Genomic DNA, 16,127 nt, shown 5'->3' on the forward strand with positions numbered 1-16,127 from the left:
GATGTACACGGTCACCCGTGGTCACACACTCTGTCCTGATGTACACGCTCACTTGTGGTCACACACACAGTCTGTCCTGAGGTACATGCTCACTCATGGTCACACACTCTGTCCTGATGTACATGCTCACCCAGGCACACACACAGTCTGTCCTGTACTACACGCTCACCCGTGGTCACACACACACTCTGTCCTGATGGACATGATCACGCCTGGTCACACACACTGTCCCACGGTCACTGTCCCTGAACAGACACGTTCACTTGCCGCACACAGGCTCATTGGCTCCTCTCCACCCCTTCTGAGCATTCTGCTGCTTTGTTGTCCTCAGGCCAGACCCCAGGCCTTGGCGGGCCTGCTTACGGAGTGTGTGCCTGGGCTGCAGTCTAGTGCCGCCCCCCGTGCAGCAGGCTGGCTCTCGCATGTGGCTCCTGAGTCTCCCATCATGCCTTGCCGTGTTGCCACCAGGAGGCCTTGATCCTGGGAACCAGCCTCCCCGCAGGAAGGAGCATGCCTATAGGTCTTTCTCTCTCTAGAGGAGGAGTGCAGTGGCACCTGGAGGAGGCACGCAGCTCCCTAGGAACAGCCCAGTGCTCCTGCCTGTCTCTGGGGGGCCTCAATGGTCTGCAGCCCCTGAACGAGTGCTGTCTGTGAGAGAAGTGCACACAGGCTGTGGGTTACTCAGGAGTGCTTTCCTCAGGGTTTGGAGCAGGTTTCACCCCCAGAAAATGGGAAGAACTGATGGCTTCTGGATGTGCTCGCTCGGGCCTCCCTTGGAGGAAAGGGCCAGCCTGGGTAGGCTCCATGCCTGCTGGCCAGCCCACCCCTTGCCCTGCCCATTTGGGGCACAGTGGAGCCTCTGAGACAGTGGCTGGAACTCACTCAGGCAGAGACCCCGCAGTCCTGCTGCGGCCCCACTCTGGTTCCGTTTCAGTGTGAGGATTTGCACACACACTGCCCTGGGGGCACCAGAGGAAAGCCCCACTGGGCCTGAAGCCAAGGGCGGACTTCCACGGTGAGGGGGGCAGGGGCAAGCTGCCTGGAAGAGGAGACAGCACAGAGGGCCTGTCTGGTGACGCTTTGAGGCCTTCACTGCTCTGCTAAAGAACCAGCCAGTGGCTGTGACAGAGCCAACACTTGGTCCCAGCAGAGAGGAGATGGACCTCACCTCCCGTAAACCCCCAGAGCCATTCGTCATTCACAGAGCAGAAACTGAGCCCATGTGACAGGAAAGCAGGTGTCAGCCCAAAGGGAAATGGAGCTCTGAGCACGAGGACTGCCCAGGAGGGTGCTGTCTCCCTGCCTCTGGGGCTGGGGACCATTCCTCCTGAGGTGAGGTCTGCGACCACCAGGAAGAAGGAGTCACACAGTCAGTTCCGCAGAGAGAAGTGATAGAAAGAATGTTAGCCAGTATCAAGTGGTTGGCTCATAACCGAGTGCACAAGAACAGGACAAAGGGAGCAGCTGCAAGACATACCTACCTCTCCTAGAGCTGGGGAAAAAGGAAAGAGGTTGGAAGAACTGAAACTGAGAACCCTGTGGGCTTGGGGCCTGGAACTCTGAGGAGAGTGAGGCTCAGCTGGTGCTGGTGGGGGCGCTATGAGACCAGCCCTGCACGTGTTCGAACCCTGTGAGCCGGGGTCTGGCTCCTGCAGCGGCTAGGCACGGCGCCCGGGGGGAAACGGCCCTGCTGCTTGTCAGGTGGCCTCTCGCAGGTACGGCCGGCCCGCAGGAAGGCCACAGGAGCTTCTGCAGGGTGAAGGAGGGAGCAAGCCCCTTCACCCAGCTCTGCGGTCCTCTCCAGTGCCACGTTAGGAGAGCCTGTGGGGAAGCAGCCGGCACAGCAGAAAGGCAGCTTGCAGTGTCCCAGCACCAGCATCCAGAGCACCGCAGAGACGCTGGGCGGGCGGCTGAGAGGCAGTGCTTTCATCACTGGCCCAGTAGGGGTGGGAGGAAGGTGTGCCCTGTGCAGGGGAGTGAGCAACACGCTCGCCCCTCAGATCTGGTGGCTCCCCAGGCTCTAGTGGTCGTGTTCACTTCAGGCTTCCTCATCAGCTCTGCCGGTCTAGACATGGCCAGGGCATAGACTGCCCCCTGAAGAGCGGCTGCCCAGAGGGAGCCTCTGTCAGCTCCCCTGTAATGTCAGTCAGGATCCCCTTTTCCCAGGGCTGCTGAGGGGTGGGGGCAGAGGGCAGGAGCACCCTGCCCCCTGAGGAGGTCCGTGCAGCCTTACTCCACTGACGTGCTACCCATGGCTCTCTCCACAGCTCATCAGCGATGGCAGTGTGGTCTGTGCTGAAGCACTCTGGGACCATGTCACCATGGATGACCAGGAACTGGGCTTCAAAGCTGGGGATGTCATCGAAGTAATGGATGCCACCAACAGAGAGTGGTGGTGGGGCCGTGTCGCCGACGGCGAGGGGTGGTTCCCAGCCAGCTTCGTGCGGGTATGGCACCGGCCTGAGCTTCTCCTAGGCCTGTAAAAAGCCAGCTGGCTCTGCTCAGAAATGCAGGCTTGAAACTGCTCTGGGGTCCGAGGTGCGGGGCATGGACCTCCCACTCATGGCTGTGGTGGGACTGCAGGTTGTGGGCTGAGTGGTGGCTGTCAGGAAGGCCAGCCGGGAGTTCTGACACAGCCTTCCTCCACCCACTCCAAGCCCTGCTCCACCCTTCCTTGGGAGCCCTCAGTGGACAGAGAGGAATGGGTCAGAATGATGCTGTGTGGCTGCCTCTAAGGGGACTGCACGTCAGAGGACCACGGCCACAGACAGCTCGGTTCACCGTGCACTTCCTATGCACTGTGCAGAACATCTGCTCCAGTCATGCAGTTAGAGCTTTCACAGCAGCTCCGGGGAAACTGAGGCATGGACAAGTCAGTCCTTAGCCCAAGAGATCACAGACAGGGGACCCAGATCCCACCTAAGGTGGCCTTTGGTCTCCACGGAAAGGCCAGGCCAAGGGCAGTGGGAAGGAGAGATCCCAGGCCTTGGGGTTCATGGCTTCTTCTGCCCCAGACCCCTTGAACAAGCTGCCCACTCTGCACCCCACGCCTTCCTAGTTACAGGTCAGCCAGCCAGCAAGGCCACATCACCCTTTCACTTCCATCACAGCCTCTAGAGGGCCCTATGAGCCGACACTGGTTCAGAACTCTGCTGTTAGCATCTGCTCTGTGCCCGGCACGAGCCGGCTGTAAGAGCGCCTTAGGAGGCGGCGGGTGGTCTGGGAGAACACTGACAGCTGCAGCAGTCATCGGACTGTCTGCCCCTGTCCGGATGGGCATTATGCGGGCGATGGGAGGAGGGGAGCTTCCCGGCCCGCCCCAGCCGCCTGTGCGTCCGGCGAGTTCTCCGAGCCTCAGTTCCCCGCCGCCGCCGCTGTGCTGGCTGCGGGGCGCTGCCCCGGGCGCTGACCCCTGCGCGTTGCCCGCAGCTGCGTGTGAACCAGGACGAGCCTGCGGACGACGAGGCGCTGCGGGCCGGGGCTGGCGGGGCGGAGGACGGCGGGACCGAGGCGCAGAGCAGCAAGAACCAGATGCGGACCAACGTCATCAACGAGATCCTCAGCACGGAGCGCGACTACATCAAGCACCTGCGCGACATCTGCGAGGTGAGGCCCGGCGCGGCGGGGGGCGGGGGGCGCGGGGCCCGGGACTGACGGCCCCCTCGGCCCAGGGCTACATCAGGCAGTGCCGCAAGCGCGCCGACATGTTCAGCGAGGAGCAGCTGCGTACCATCTTCGGGAACATCGAGGACATCTACCGCTGCCAGAGGGCCTTCGTGCAGGCGCTGGAGCAGAGGGTCAACAGGGAGCGGCCGCACCTCAGCGAGCTGGGCGCCTGCTTCCTGGAGCACGTGAGGCGCCCGCGGGGACCTCGCCCCGACCCTGTCCCCTCCTGCCCCCAGGACCCACTGCCCTGGCTCCCGTGCGCAGCGGCCCCTGCGGCCTCGGTCCTCCCCCCCCCCCCCCCGGCCCCCCCCCCCCCCTCCCCCGCCCTGTAACCTGCTTTGCCCTTGTATTCCTCGCTGCCTCCTCTCAGAAGTCAGACCTGTGGCTGAAACCCAGGCAGCCTGCCACTCTTTTCCAAAAGCTTCCAGGCCCCACCCCCCACCTGCCCGACTGTCTCACCTCCAAGCAGAGGGCACCCCAAGTCAGAGAAGGTCCCCTAGAGCAGGGGGCCTGGGCGTCGGCCAGTAGAGGTAGGAGGTAGGCTAGGCTGCCTGTTGAGCATCCCAGGGCTGTTCACAGCCAGTTCTGGGGTTCCTCACTCAGTGAGCAATCTGGAATTTATGTGGAGTTTATAGTGCCTGCTTCCACTAAATGCCAGCTGGCATTTAGCCACAGTTCACTGGACTAGTCTGGACTAGATGGACTCCTAGCCTTGCCTGATCGGGAAAACACTGGTTTTATCCCTCTCCTGTGCAGTCACGGGGGAGTGAGCCAGCCCGTCAAGGACAGCGTGGGCTCCTTCCATACCAGGGTGGTGTTGGGGAGGGCCTGCCCCCCTTCCCAGCAGCAGGAGGAGTACTGAAGGGAGACATGGACTGTCCACGAGCAGGTCCGGGAGTAGGCACTTCATTGACATGACCTACTGTGCCCATCACAGGAGCCGGCCCACCAGCGGCTGTTGTGCCCTCCTCCCCCACCCAAGTCCGTGAAGTCCTAGGTCGATGGCAGACCTGGTCTCTCTCTGGCTCTAGGTAGATGAAGCTTAAAAAAAAAGAGGCACAGTGAGGCTTATGTACAATACGTGCACAGTGTGGACATATCTGTGTCACACTGTGTTGAACAAAGTGACAGTGCTGTCCCTCAGACACGAAGCCAGAGCTTCGTGAAGAAGCAGCAAGACGCTAGGTAGAAAAGGCTGGGTGGCAGGCGACAGGGGCACCCAGGCCTGAGCGTTCAGAGGTCTTCGCCATCCCGGCTGTGATTCCGCACAGCTTGTACCCAGTGAAGTAGGTAGACAGAGGCTGAGCTCCGGGAGCCCAGCTCCTGAAGGAGCTGCAGAGGCTCTTGCTCCCTCCCAGCACGTGCCGGGGGGCCTTGGGGAGCAGGAGCCAGTGTCCCTAACCTGCAGCCATGCCCGCAGCAAGCGGACTTCCAGATCTACTCCGAGTACTGCAACAACCACCCCCGCGCCTGCCTGGAGCTCTCCCGGCTGGCCAAGCTCAGCAAGTACGTGTACTTCTTCGAGGCCTGCCGGCTGTTGCAGAAGATGATTGACATCTCTCTGGACGGCTTCCTGCTGACCCCAGTGCAGAAGATCTGCAAGTACCCTCTGCAGCTGGCTGAGCTGCTCAAGTACACACCCCCCCAGCACAGGTAAGGAGGCTCTTCTTGCCTCAGGCCGCTTTGCTGAGTTCTTGTAGTGTGCTGGGCACTGCTGCAGACACTGGGGCGACAGCACAGAGAAAAACCACCCCTGCTCTCAGGACCTGTGGTTGCAATGAGGGAAGAGGCCATACATAGGGTATTAAGTCCTGCTCTGTGTCGGCACGCATGGAGAAGATGGGGATGTGCACTTGACTGGTGAGGAAATGGCTGAGGGGCACCGCCACAGAGGCAAGCAGCACCACAGGGGGCTTCCGGAGGCTCTCTGCGCTCCAGCTGGCAGCCCAGTCCCATCTCTGTTCTGCCCTAGGGATTTCAAGGACGTGGAGGCTGCTTTACATGCCATGAAGAACGTGGCCCAGCTCATCAATGAACGGAAACGGAGACTGGAAAACATCGACAAGATTGCTCAGTGGCAAAGCTCCATAGAGGACTGGGAGGTGAGGGCCTGACACCCCAGAAGACACCATGGGGCTTGTCCCTGAAAACTCAAGGAGGGAGCTGAGGAGGGAGACAGCTCCTGGGAGATAGCAAACAGCAGCTGGGGACGGGAAAGCGTCCTCCACCTGGGTGCCCGAGCCCTGAGCTCCAGGCCTTTAGCGCTGCCTCCCAGAGCAGGCCCAATGGCCTCTTTCCTGGTGAAGAGTTTGGGGCACGTGTGAAATACCACATGCCTCCCAAAGTGCAGCCAGCCAGCCCAGCAGGAGCTGCTTCTCTGACCTTAGTGGACAGGCCAGATCCCCAAGTTTTTTGCTGGGACTCCCCACAGAAGGTTATGCCCCAGCATGACCAAAAATGGATCCACCGCCCAGAACCTCCTGGTGCGTTTTCTCTGGCTTGCACATTTCCCGCATCTGCCAATCTTGCCTTCTAAGGGAACACAGAGGCCGGAACAAACGGTGACATTCCTGTCCTCCTGCTCTCTCCACCTCCATCCGACAGCCATGAAATGTTATAAAAATACGGATTCCTGGGCCCCGTTCTAGAAACACAATTAGAATTCCTGGGGGTGGAGCTGAGCAATGTGGGGTTTGTTTTGTTTTGGGGGTTTTGTTTTTTGGGTTTTTTTCCAGGTGATTGATTCTGAGGCCCAGTCCTAGCCGAGGACCCCTACAAACTCACTTATCCCAAACAATGGCTGCCAACTCCTGCGGTGGCTTGCATTTTGCAGGAGGAATGGGAAGGGGGGCAGGGCTTAGTCTGAAAGTTTGAAGTCTGATGATGGGACTTCAGTACCAAATATGTTTAACTGGGAAGAAGACCTTTTGCCCCTAAAAGACGGCCCTCAGAGGGGACTTGCAGCCGGGGCTAATCATCCGCACGGCAGCACTGTCCATGTGGAGCGAGCCACATGGCCGATCTTACGTGTTCAAGTAGCCATCTTAAAAAGGAAAGAAACAGGTGAAACTAATAATATTTTGTTTGACTTTATATATCCAAAATATCATTTCAACATGTAATCAACATAAAATATCATTAGTGAATATTTCACATTCTCTATTTCATACTAAGCCTTCAAAATCCGTGTGTATTTTACTTACATGACATCTCAGCAGGGATTAGCCACATTTCAAGTGCTCACGCCACTGGCTGCCAATGAGCCCCGTTTCGCAGAGACAACCAACTCATGGGTCAAACCACCTTTCTACCCCCCACACTGCCCCCACTACTTCCTTGGGCTTCAGGAGCAGCCCCGCCCTCTACAATCTGCTGTTCGCTGCAGACCCTGGCCCAGTGGGGGCCACAGGCGGGGCCACTGGGGAGCCCTCCTCCCCATGATGGAGGCAGGATGCAGAGCCTAGCAGAGGGGCCTCCTCTAAGCTCATGGCTCTCCTTGGGCCCCCAGGGGGAAGACCTCCTGGTCAGGAGCTCAGAGCTTATCTACTCGGGGGAGCTGACTCGAGTTACACAGCCACAAGCCAAGAGCCAGCAGAGGATGTTTTTTCTCTTTGACCACCAGCTCATCTACTGTAAGAAGGTACCAGAGTTGCTCTGCCCTGCTGGACAGAGCAGGAAGGGAGGGAGTGAAGCCGTGGGCTGGGAGCAGCCACCCAGAGAACGGGAGCCACACCCACATGGTCTCTCCTTCCCAGAGCCCTAAGTGCAGCAAGGCCTTTCCTGGTCAGGCCCTTAGGGCCGGGCTGAGGGTGACTCTTTGCAGAGTGAGCCTGGTAGCCCCAAGACCACAGGCAGCCCTCAGTGTCTGACTGGGGCCTCCTTTCTGACCTAGGCCCTGCTTACACTACCTCTTCTCTCCCTGAGAGGAAACCTCAGCCTGCCTTTCCCAGTCCTGGGTCCTCTGTTCCAGCTGCCCCCTGGCCACCTCCTTGCTGCTAGTTTCTACTCCTCTTCAAAACGTGGCCCAAGCGGCCCTGTCCAGGAAGCCCTACTGACCACTAGCTCTGGCCTGGCCCTGGCAGACCTGGTGCTCTTCACTGCTGTGTGGTGTGGGCCCTGGCCCGCTGTTTCCTTGGCTGTCTCCCCATCAGACTCCTCCCTCGAGTTCAGCATGGTCCTGGGCCGTACCCAGGTCTGCTCTGCCCTCAGGAGCTCACCATGTGCTGGTGGGTGGGTGTGCAGTCCAGAGTCCTTCCAGTTACAGGGCAGAGAGGGAGGCAGGCCCTTGGACATGGTCAGAGGAGTGGTCCCAAGGCTGGGGAGGGCTCCAACAAGCAGGCTGGGCCAGGAGCTCACGGCATCTCTGGCAGGACCTTCTCCGCCGGGACGTGCTGTACTATAAAGGCCGAGTGGACATGGATGACCTGGAGGTGGCAGATCTGGAGGATGGGAAGGACAGAGACCTCCATGTGAGCATCAGGAACGCCTTCCGGCTGCACTGCGGCGCCACAGGAGAGAGCCACTTGCTGTGCGCCCGGAAGCCTGAACAGAAGCAGCGCTGGCTCAAGGCCTTCGCCAGGGAGAGGGAGCAGGTGCAGATGGACCAGGAGACAGGTGCGACCCGGCTCAGCCTTGCTCCGCCATGAGGCCCCACCCAGCCTTCCTTGCTCCTGAATGCAAGGAGGTCAGGACAGTCTTAGACTCGAGACAGCACATCTTACAGCCCAAGAGCCTGGGTTTGGTGAGGGTCCAGGGCAGGGATCTGCTGGCCTGTGAGGGAGTTTGCTCGTACCACACCTGGACATGCACACACGCACACACACTCCATAGGGTGGGGGCCCTCTGCTTGGTCACAGGGACCTGGGGGAGCCCCTTTCCAGCACAAGCCCTGGGAGAGCATTGGAGTGGGAGGTGGGCACTGGCTCGAGAAGCCTCCCCCACCCCCCACATGAATAGGGCATCTACCCACTGCATTTCTCTCCTGGCATCGGCCCCTGGGCATCACACTCTGCAGTTACCAGGTCCACTCTTGGTCTGGGAAAGAGCCTCCACCACAGTGGAAAGGACATGCGACACTGGACATGCTGGGGATCAGGTCAGGGTGGGAGATGGGGGAAGGCAGAGGAGGATGTGGGGAGGGCCTGAGAGGGCAGCAGAGGCTCTCCTCTGCCTGGTTGGCCAAGGCAGGCTAGCTGAGCCCAATGCTGAGTTCCTGCGGCATGATGGGACCCCAACCACGGTGGGCAGTGTAGGGTACAGAGGTGCACCAGTGCCAGGGAGCACAGGACAGGAGGGACGTGAGCAGGGGAGAAGGAGCTGGAAGGGCAGTCAAGTCCTCTCAGGGAAGTGGAGTCTCATTTGTGCCCCTCCCATGTCCCAGGATTCTCCATCACTGAGCTGCAGAGGAAGCAGGCCATGCTGAATGCCAGCAAGCAGCAGGCCACCGGGAAGCCCAAAGGTGAGCGGATGGAGTCCCACCTCCACCTACAGCAGCCTGGCCTGAGCTCTGATCACTCTTCTCTGACCCCTAAAGCAAAGCCAGCTAGCACCTGGTCCTCAGAGTTGCCCACTGCCCTTTGCAGGTGTTTGATCGCAAAGGTTGGTACTAGGGGCCACCGGTGACAAAGCTGCATCAGTATGCAGTTGATACCCTTGCCCTCAATGCCCTCAGACAGGGCCCCCAGAGCAGCACCATTAGTGACAGTGCTCACTTCCCCAGGCAGACTGCTTTCTGGCAAGGGGCTGATATCCCCATTCCTACAGACATCAAATGCTTTGCACAAGGCCTGTGCCACGGAGAAGCTCCAGGGCTCCTCACCTTCCCTGGCATCCCAGCTACCCCCTCGGCAGGCCACAGGAGGGCAGTCCAGGCCCCTGAGAGTGGTTAGCCCTGTGGAAAGCAAGGGCCCTCCCATGGGAGTCTGAGGCAGAGCCTTGGGATGGGCCCCATCCACCCTCCCCCCTCGCCCAAGCAGTGGAGGCTGCCAACCTGTCCTGTACCACCTGGCTCCCCAGCACCTATGACCCGTGCTGTCTTCTCCTGCCCAGCCCTCAGCCGGCCCTACTACCTGACACGCCAGAAGCACCCGGCACTGCCCACCTGCCTGCCCCAGCAACAGGTCTTGGTGCTGGCAGAGCCCAAGCGGAAGCCCTCCACCTTCTGGCACAGCATCAGCCGCCTGGCACCGTTCCGCAAGTGAGCCAGTGGCCCACCCGACCACACTGTCTGGACCTTCCGCGCCAGCGGGCCTCCGGCTTCTCCTCCTCAAGGCCCACTGTGTCCGGCCCTCCTCTGCGTATGACACAAACTGGAAGCGAGCAGGGCCAAGTGAGGAAGCTGCTCAGTGCCACCAGTATGTGCCAAGTTCTGGGCTCCCATTCATGGTTTCTGCCCCACTACTGGTGCACTGAAGACACCAGCCAGAGACAGGGAGCCCCACAGCATGTGGACCCCCTGGCACCCTGGACGTTGGTGGGGCCTCCCGGGAGCTAGGGCTCAGAACCACCCCCCAGGCCCGCGCACATGAGGAGACTGGCAGCTCTGCACCCTCTTCTTTGGGCATCTAATCATCCCTCCTTCTCCTGGTTTTTTCTGGGCAGGAGACCATATCTACCTTCAGCCACCTGCCAAGCTGGGCCGTGTGCCCCTCTGCCCTCAATTCTCCTTGCAAGCCCCCAGCCCCCAGCTGGTGGTGCAGCAGCTTGCATCCCTGGAGGTTGGGAACCAGGAATTCTGCGCACAAAAACGTCTGGCCCAGAGCCCACCTGTTCTGCCTCCCAGTCCCTCTCTAGACACTCCTGGCGGCCAGACACCCTCTTCACTTGTGATGTGTGTGTTTATAGTGGAAAGAAAACAAAACCATAGTCCACCACATACTTCTGTCAAGGTTTGTGACCAGTCCACGTGTAGCTGTGGGTTGATTCTAGAACCTTACTGCAGTTTTGTTATTTTGTTGTTTTTATAACAATGGAGAAAAAAAATTACTGTTAGTGACACAGAAAGACTGCCTTACCCTGAGTGAGCGTGTGAAGCCGGAAGGACTGACTTCTGAGGCCCAGCATGCAGGGCGGACCCGCCCCCAGAGGCTGGTGCGCACTGGGCTGGAGGGAAGCCCACCTCCTTCTGAGGAGGGGCCCCCACGAGTGTGGCCAGGGCCTGGCTTTTGGGTGCAGAGCACCGAGCTGCCCCTCTGGCCCATGAAAACTTAGCAGCATGTACAGTCACTCTTGCACTATACCCTCTCCAAGCCCAGAAACCACATTTAATTTCATAAAGAAACCTGTGAAAAATAAGCTGGCTGCCAGTCCGTTTTTTGTTGCTGTTTGTGCATTTTCTCCTCTGCATGCCCCATCCTTCCTGTGCCCGTGATCTCTGACCCAGGCCTTTTCTTACACTGCAGGAAAGAGCCAGCAGTACCCAGAGGTGGGGTGGGACTCACCCAGTTGCAGACCGTGCCCTCAGGCTTTGGTGGAGAGAGGCTAAGGGGGCAGGGCTAAGTGCCTCCGGGAGGCTCAGGGGAGCCAGGAGGACTGTGTCTGGCCTGGGAGCTGTCCAGGTATGAGTACAGCTAGCTCAGGGCCTGGGAGCCCACTCTCCCTGACTGCTCTCAGAGTCCATGTTTGGCTGAAGTTAGCAAATGTGGGTTTAGCTGTCAGGCTACAGAAAGGTCTGTAACCTTTCTGGGTCTCGGCATCCTCCTCACTGAAATGGGGAAGAATATGTCCTCCCAGGAGGCCCCAGGCCGCGGGACGAGAAGATTGAGGGGGGCTTCCCTGCCCCCGAGGAAACAGTCCCACCTTGCTGCCTCCACACCCCCTTAACACTGCCAAGGGCACTCGGGTGAGTGCCACCAGGGCCTCTGCCCACGACTCCATGTATTTCCTAACTGGAAAGAGGCTATAGCACCTCCCAGCCAGGCCAAGCCACCTGGAGAGAAAACCCACAGGGAAAATCATGAAAACTATGACATGCAACACAAGTCAATCTTTATTGAAAACTGCAGTATTCATACAGAACAATTCTTGTTACAATAAACGTGCTTTTAAGAATTTTAAATCTGAGCTCATCTACTCATCAGATTGCATAAAAAATTAAAATAGTATGAATTTACACACGATGGAACTGGCTCAGGATGACGCTCCATTCCTTTGTATTGACACCTGAAGTTCAATGCAGAGGCAAGGGATGCCTTTAACACTGGAAGACAATGCTGACTTAAGCTTAAGAAAAGTACTAAGAGAACGGTCTAAAAAAACAGTATTTAAAACTTAAAAAAAAAAAAAAGGAACCGTTTCCTAGTCAGTCATATGTTGTAACCCATGTGGCTCCTTGGGGCCTCTCCTCTGAGTGGCCGTCACAGCAACCCTGCAGGAGCGCACATGAGCTGGTCTCCAATCCAGCCCGACTATCCTACCAACACTGGTCCAGACAAGGACCCACGGGAGCTGCGGCAGGGCTCAGGTGGCTGATGCGACGCCTGTCCCTCAGTGCACCAGGCCTGGGGCACCCCACGTCCCGAGGCTCACGGCGGTTCCTGCAGAGATGCCTGCCTCTCCTCTGTCTACCCGTCCCAAGTAACTTGCACTTGAGTCCCGGGACTCAAATAAGATTACCCCACAGGTTTTCTGTTCTTCAAATGAATAGGGGTGGGGAAAGAGACAAATCCTCTGAAACAGGTAAGATCAACTTTGAAACTTTCTACCCAAAAAGATCAGACCCTCCTCTGCAGCGTGTCACCTTCAGAAAGCTCATGATGAGTAATAAAAAACAACTCGGGGAAAAAACACAAACATCTGAGATGTGCTAGAGGAGAGCTAAGCACTCTGCCCCTCCCCTAAGCCAACCACACGTCTCTTTAGAGACACACCCTCCCCTTAAAAAGCACCAGAGAAGAACCAGAAGCTGCCTCCCACCTCAAGCCACGCACCCTTAAACCTGCCCTTGCACCCACTGGAGGGCGTCACAGGCGTCCTGTCCTGTCTGGGCAATGTCCAGGCTGGCAATGATTGGGGTGTCCAGCCATTAGCTGCCAGATGGGGAGGAGGTGGCCCAACTGGTCAGAATAATACTGTTTCCAAGTGTTTACAAAGGGTAGGTGAAGAAGTCTGATTTCTTTTTCTAAAGCAGGCCCCAATATTGATGCGCTGGTGCCTGCCACCCTTTTGCCACCCACTGGCAGCCACACTCACAGAAAGCCACGTGGAGACAACACTGCCAGATATTAGCATATCCAAAGTGCCTTAAGACTATCCTTCCTCTCATCACTGAAGCGCTGATGCCACCAGACAGAGCAAAGGCATACTGCATGCCCAGCTTGGGAAGGGCAGGATGCTTAGTGACCAGGTACCCACCCCAAGGCTCAGGACCCCCTTCATCTCCTGTAAATATGACATTTGCATAGCACTCAAGAAACAGACTCAGAGAATAGCAACTGGCAGGCCTAATAACCACACCAACAAGAATGTTCTGGAAAGATTTAATACAAGAGACACAAAAGGTTCTGGAAGCACCTCCAGGCCGGTTAGCACAAATGGCCCTGGCCCTGATGCTGGCCTCACTTCCCAGAGGCAGCGAGCTGATGGGACCACTGCCATCGCTAAACACTCGGTCACCGGCCCAGACCCCAACAAGACTTCCTTCAGCAGAGAAACAGACCTCCTACACCTTAGGGGAGAGGCTGGACAACAAAAATGTTCTAAAATATCCATGATGATGTCCATGTTTATAGGAATTCAGTCCTGTGCTTGCCTGTCTCAACTTCTAAAAGAACTGTAATTCAGCTGAAAGACTCTGAAATTAGGAATGTCACATACAAAAAAGGCAAAATTTCTCTGAATGTTCCACTGTTGTGCCTGAATAATCAAATTATGCAAGTTTCTAACAGAAGTTCTATGCCTTAATTAATTTTACCGGAATTAAATGCTTCTAAAATGACAACCTATGATAGTTTTGTTACTATTCCTATGTCCAGAATCTTACCTGCTAGATAAGTTCTACTTTTCATATTTGATAGCTGATGCCCTGATAGTTTCGAAATTGAAAAGATTTCCACACAGATGTATTCCATAAAGCAAAAGTATCTGATAAAGTCTCCCAACTCACCTTTACAAAAGGGAAAAGAGATTAAAAAAAAATTAGAGGAGGAAAGTGTTTATAAAGCTGATGTAAATGGGAGGAAAATGCAACCCACTCTTCTCTTTCTCTTGAACACATGATTTAATTCGGTGCTCATGAGAACACTCACCTGCGTGCGCCAAGTCTCAAGCAAGCCTGGAGAAACATCCTGTATAACTTCTCATCTTTCTCCTGAATTCAAATGACTCTTCCCGACCGGTAGTGGTGTGTGTGTGTGTGGAGGGTGTGTGTGGGTGTTTTCCTTTTGCTGTTTGGGGCTTTTTTAAAGCCTATACTAAAATTATATTTTCTCCTAATCTATTACACTAAATTGGAGGACCCGACTTCTTGTTATCTGGTCAGTTCAGCCCCTGGACTCCTTAGAACGTATCAGTACTACACAGCATCCACTATACAAATGGAATGACCGACACAGAGTTGAAGAAGTGGACACAAACGGTGTGCCTGGGATAAACGGCTACTACACACACACACACGTGGGCTAAGTGCTCATGAAGCAATTTAAAGTACTTATCAGTAAACACATTATGTTAATAGACATTAGGAATAAGGAATCTTCTGTTTACAATGATCCATGCAAAAGTGTTCCTAAAATTCTTATAAAATAAAATGTGAAAAAGAAAATTATGAAGACTACTTACTACAAAAAATAAAGTTACCAAAGGCTCAGGGGTCAGGTGTCCCACTCACCAACTGAGGTGGAATGCCAAACCAGGGCCAGAGCCCTGACCTGGCTGCTGGAGACGCAAGAAGAGCAGCGGCCTCCCCAGGCAAAGCCTACAGCACGGCCACAGTCACACCCACCCCTGCCCGACAGACTTGAGAGGGAACAGAACCCTCACCCCGACCCCTGACTCTGAGAAGAGAAACACACTCCCATCAAGTTGGGCACATTTAGGCAAAAAAAAAATCCTCTTGACTTCTTATGTACAACATTCAGATTTTGAACACAAACCCCTCTGTCATGAATCCCAGCAGGCAAGCACACTCTGACGCTGCCTGGCCCCTTGCTGTCCACACACACGTGGTGCTGAGCGCCCTCAGCTGCAAGAAGAGATGGTAGAGGAGACGCACAGACAACAGGCCCCAGACCCTCCTCAAGCCTCCCCACAGTCATCTCCTAGGAGCCCCTCCAAAGAGTCTCAGAGGACAAGTCTCCATCAGGTGGATGGGCCCAAACGGCCACGCCCTGCCTCTCTACAAGAAAGAATCAATTTCAAAGAGTTTTGTTCCCTTTTAATAGTTGTTAAATACAACTTTCTTCATAACACAGCTGAATCTTTGCCCTTCTCTGTGGGGAAGAACAGCAATGCCTACACATGTTTTCCCCTGATTCAAACATTTCTCAGGGAAAAAAAGGAATGATTTTCTAGGCTGAATAAGGGAGAGGCCAAGACCCCTCCAAGTGTGACTGTTTCTCATTCATATACCTTCCATCCCAGGAAAACAATTTAGTTCTACATAGGACTTTTCCAATAAAGATACAGCAAACAGCATTGCTATCTGTAAGAGATTGGTAATGAAAATTTAGACAGACAAGATTGCTTTGCTGATACGTAAACCACCTCTTGCCCCTAACTGTACTGGCCACACAACTCTACCCTTTCATGATAATTGTTAAGAATGTCCACATCTCACTGACCCCACAGCCTAAGTGGAAAAAAAGGGATGTGCACTGACCCAGCTGTACCCACAAGGCTGTGGCCCTCCCTCACTCCCCCGTCCTGCAACTCTCTCCCAGCACAGTCGGTGTGAAAGAAACAGACGGCAGAAACTCAGAGTCCATGTGTCCAACTGGCAACCCACATCAACCCCAAGAGGCTGAAGAATCATCTAAGAGACTGCAAATGCTCTATGAAGAAATTCACTTTAACACTTACAACTTTAAGACTTTGCATACGTTACAACAGTGCATTAGGGATACAAGTTGTAAAACACTTTCCATTCCTTTGGATTTTGCATATGATGGGTTTGCATCAGTCACTGCAGGTAGATTGAGCAAGCTTTGTTTTTGTGTTTGTTTTTTTAAACATGCATTCAACTAGATATGATTCTGAATAGATTAATACTCCCTTTTTATCATTATAGTTAGCTAAAAAATTGCCAGGCAGCCCACAAAACAGGATTTGCTGTAAGAACAACCCAGAGTCAGCTGGAGACTCATGGCGCTGGGACCTGCTGGGCGGGCCGCAGGAGTGTTAGCTAAGTGTGGAGAGCATTAGGAAGAAAGTCCGGGTTGGAGGCGCGAGGCCTGCAGCACCAGCTGTGGAACCTCCATTATGTGACCGCACAGCTCCATCCTCAAACCTGGGGGAGAAAAGACAGA

At 55.7% G+C, this 16,127-nt stretch overlaps 2 protein-coding genes across 9 annotated transcripts in view; one reads left to right on the top strand and one right to left on the bottom strand.

Annotated features, from left to right (window-relative positions):
- The window catches only part of ARHGEF4 (Rho guanine nucleotide exchange factor 4), a 245,539-nt gene extending 234,580 nt beyond the window's left edge, over positions 1 to 10,959 (top strand). For both annotated transcript variants that reach the window (XM_046658663.1, XM_046658661.1), the window contains exons 6-14: positions 2,268 to 2,447; positions 3,430 to 3,606; positions 3,672 to 3,851; positions 5,087 to 5,319; positions 5,639 to 5,768; positions 7,175 to 7,306; positions 8,037 to 8,280; positions 9,047 to 9,124; positions 9,715 to 10,959. In XM_046658663.1, the coding sequence (XP_046514619.1) occupies positions 2,268 to 2,447; positions 3,430 to 3,606; positions 3,672 to 3,851; positions 5,087 to 5,319; positions 5,639 to 5,768; positions 7,175 to 7,306; positions 8,037 to 8,280; positions 9,047 to 9,124; positions 9,715 to 9,866 (1,506 nt within the window). In that variant the 3' untranslated portion in view covers positions 9,867 to 10,959. The remainder of the gene's footprint in view (positions 1 to 2,267; positions 2,448 to 3,429; positions 3,607 to 3,671; positions 3,852 to 5,086; positions 5,320 to 5,638; positions 5,769 to 7,174; positions 7,307 to 8,036; positions 8,281 to 9,046; positions 9,125 to 9,714) is intronic.
- A 676-nt stretch (positions 10,960 to 11,635) lies between these two features.
- Positions 11,636 to 16,127, bottom strand: part of FAM168B (family with sequence similarity 168 member B) — a 43,787-nt gene continuing 39,295 nt past the window's right edge. For all 7 annotated transcript variants that reach the window (XM_046658669.1, XM_046658670.1, XM_046658664.1 and 4 more), the window contains one exon: positions 11,636 to 16,108. The gene's annotated coding sequence lies outside the window, so the exon portion shown is untranslated. The remainder of the gene's footprint in view (positions 16,109 to 16,127) is intronic.

Source organism: Equus quagga, chromosome 4 (genome assembly GCF_021613505.1).
Source record: "Equus quagga isolate Etosha38 chromosome 4, UCLA_HA_Equagga_1.0, whole genome shotgun sequence".
Taxonomy (NCBI): domain Eukaryota; kingdom Metazoa; phylum Chordata; class Mammalia; order Perissodactyla; family Equidae; genus Equus; species Equus quagga.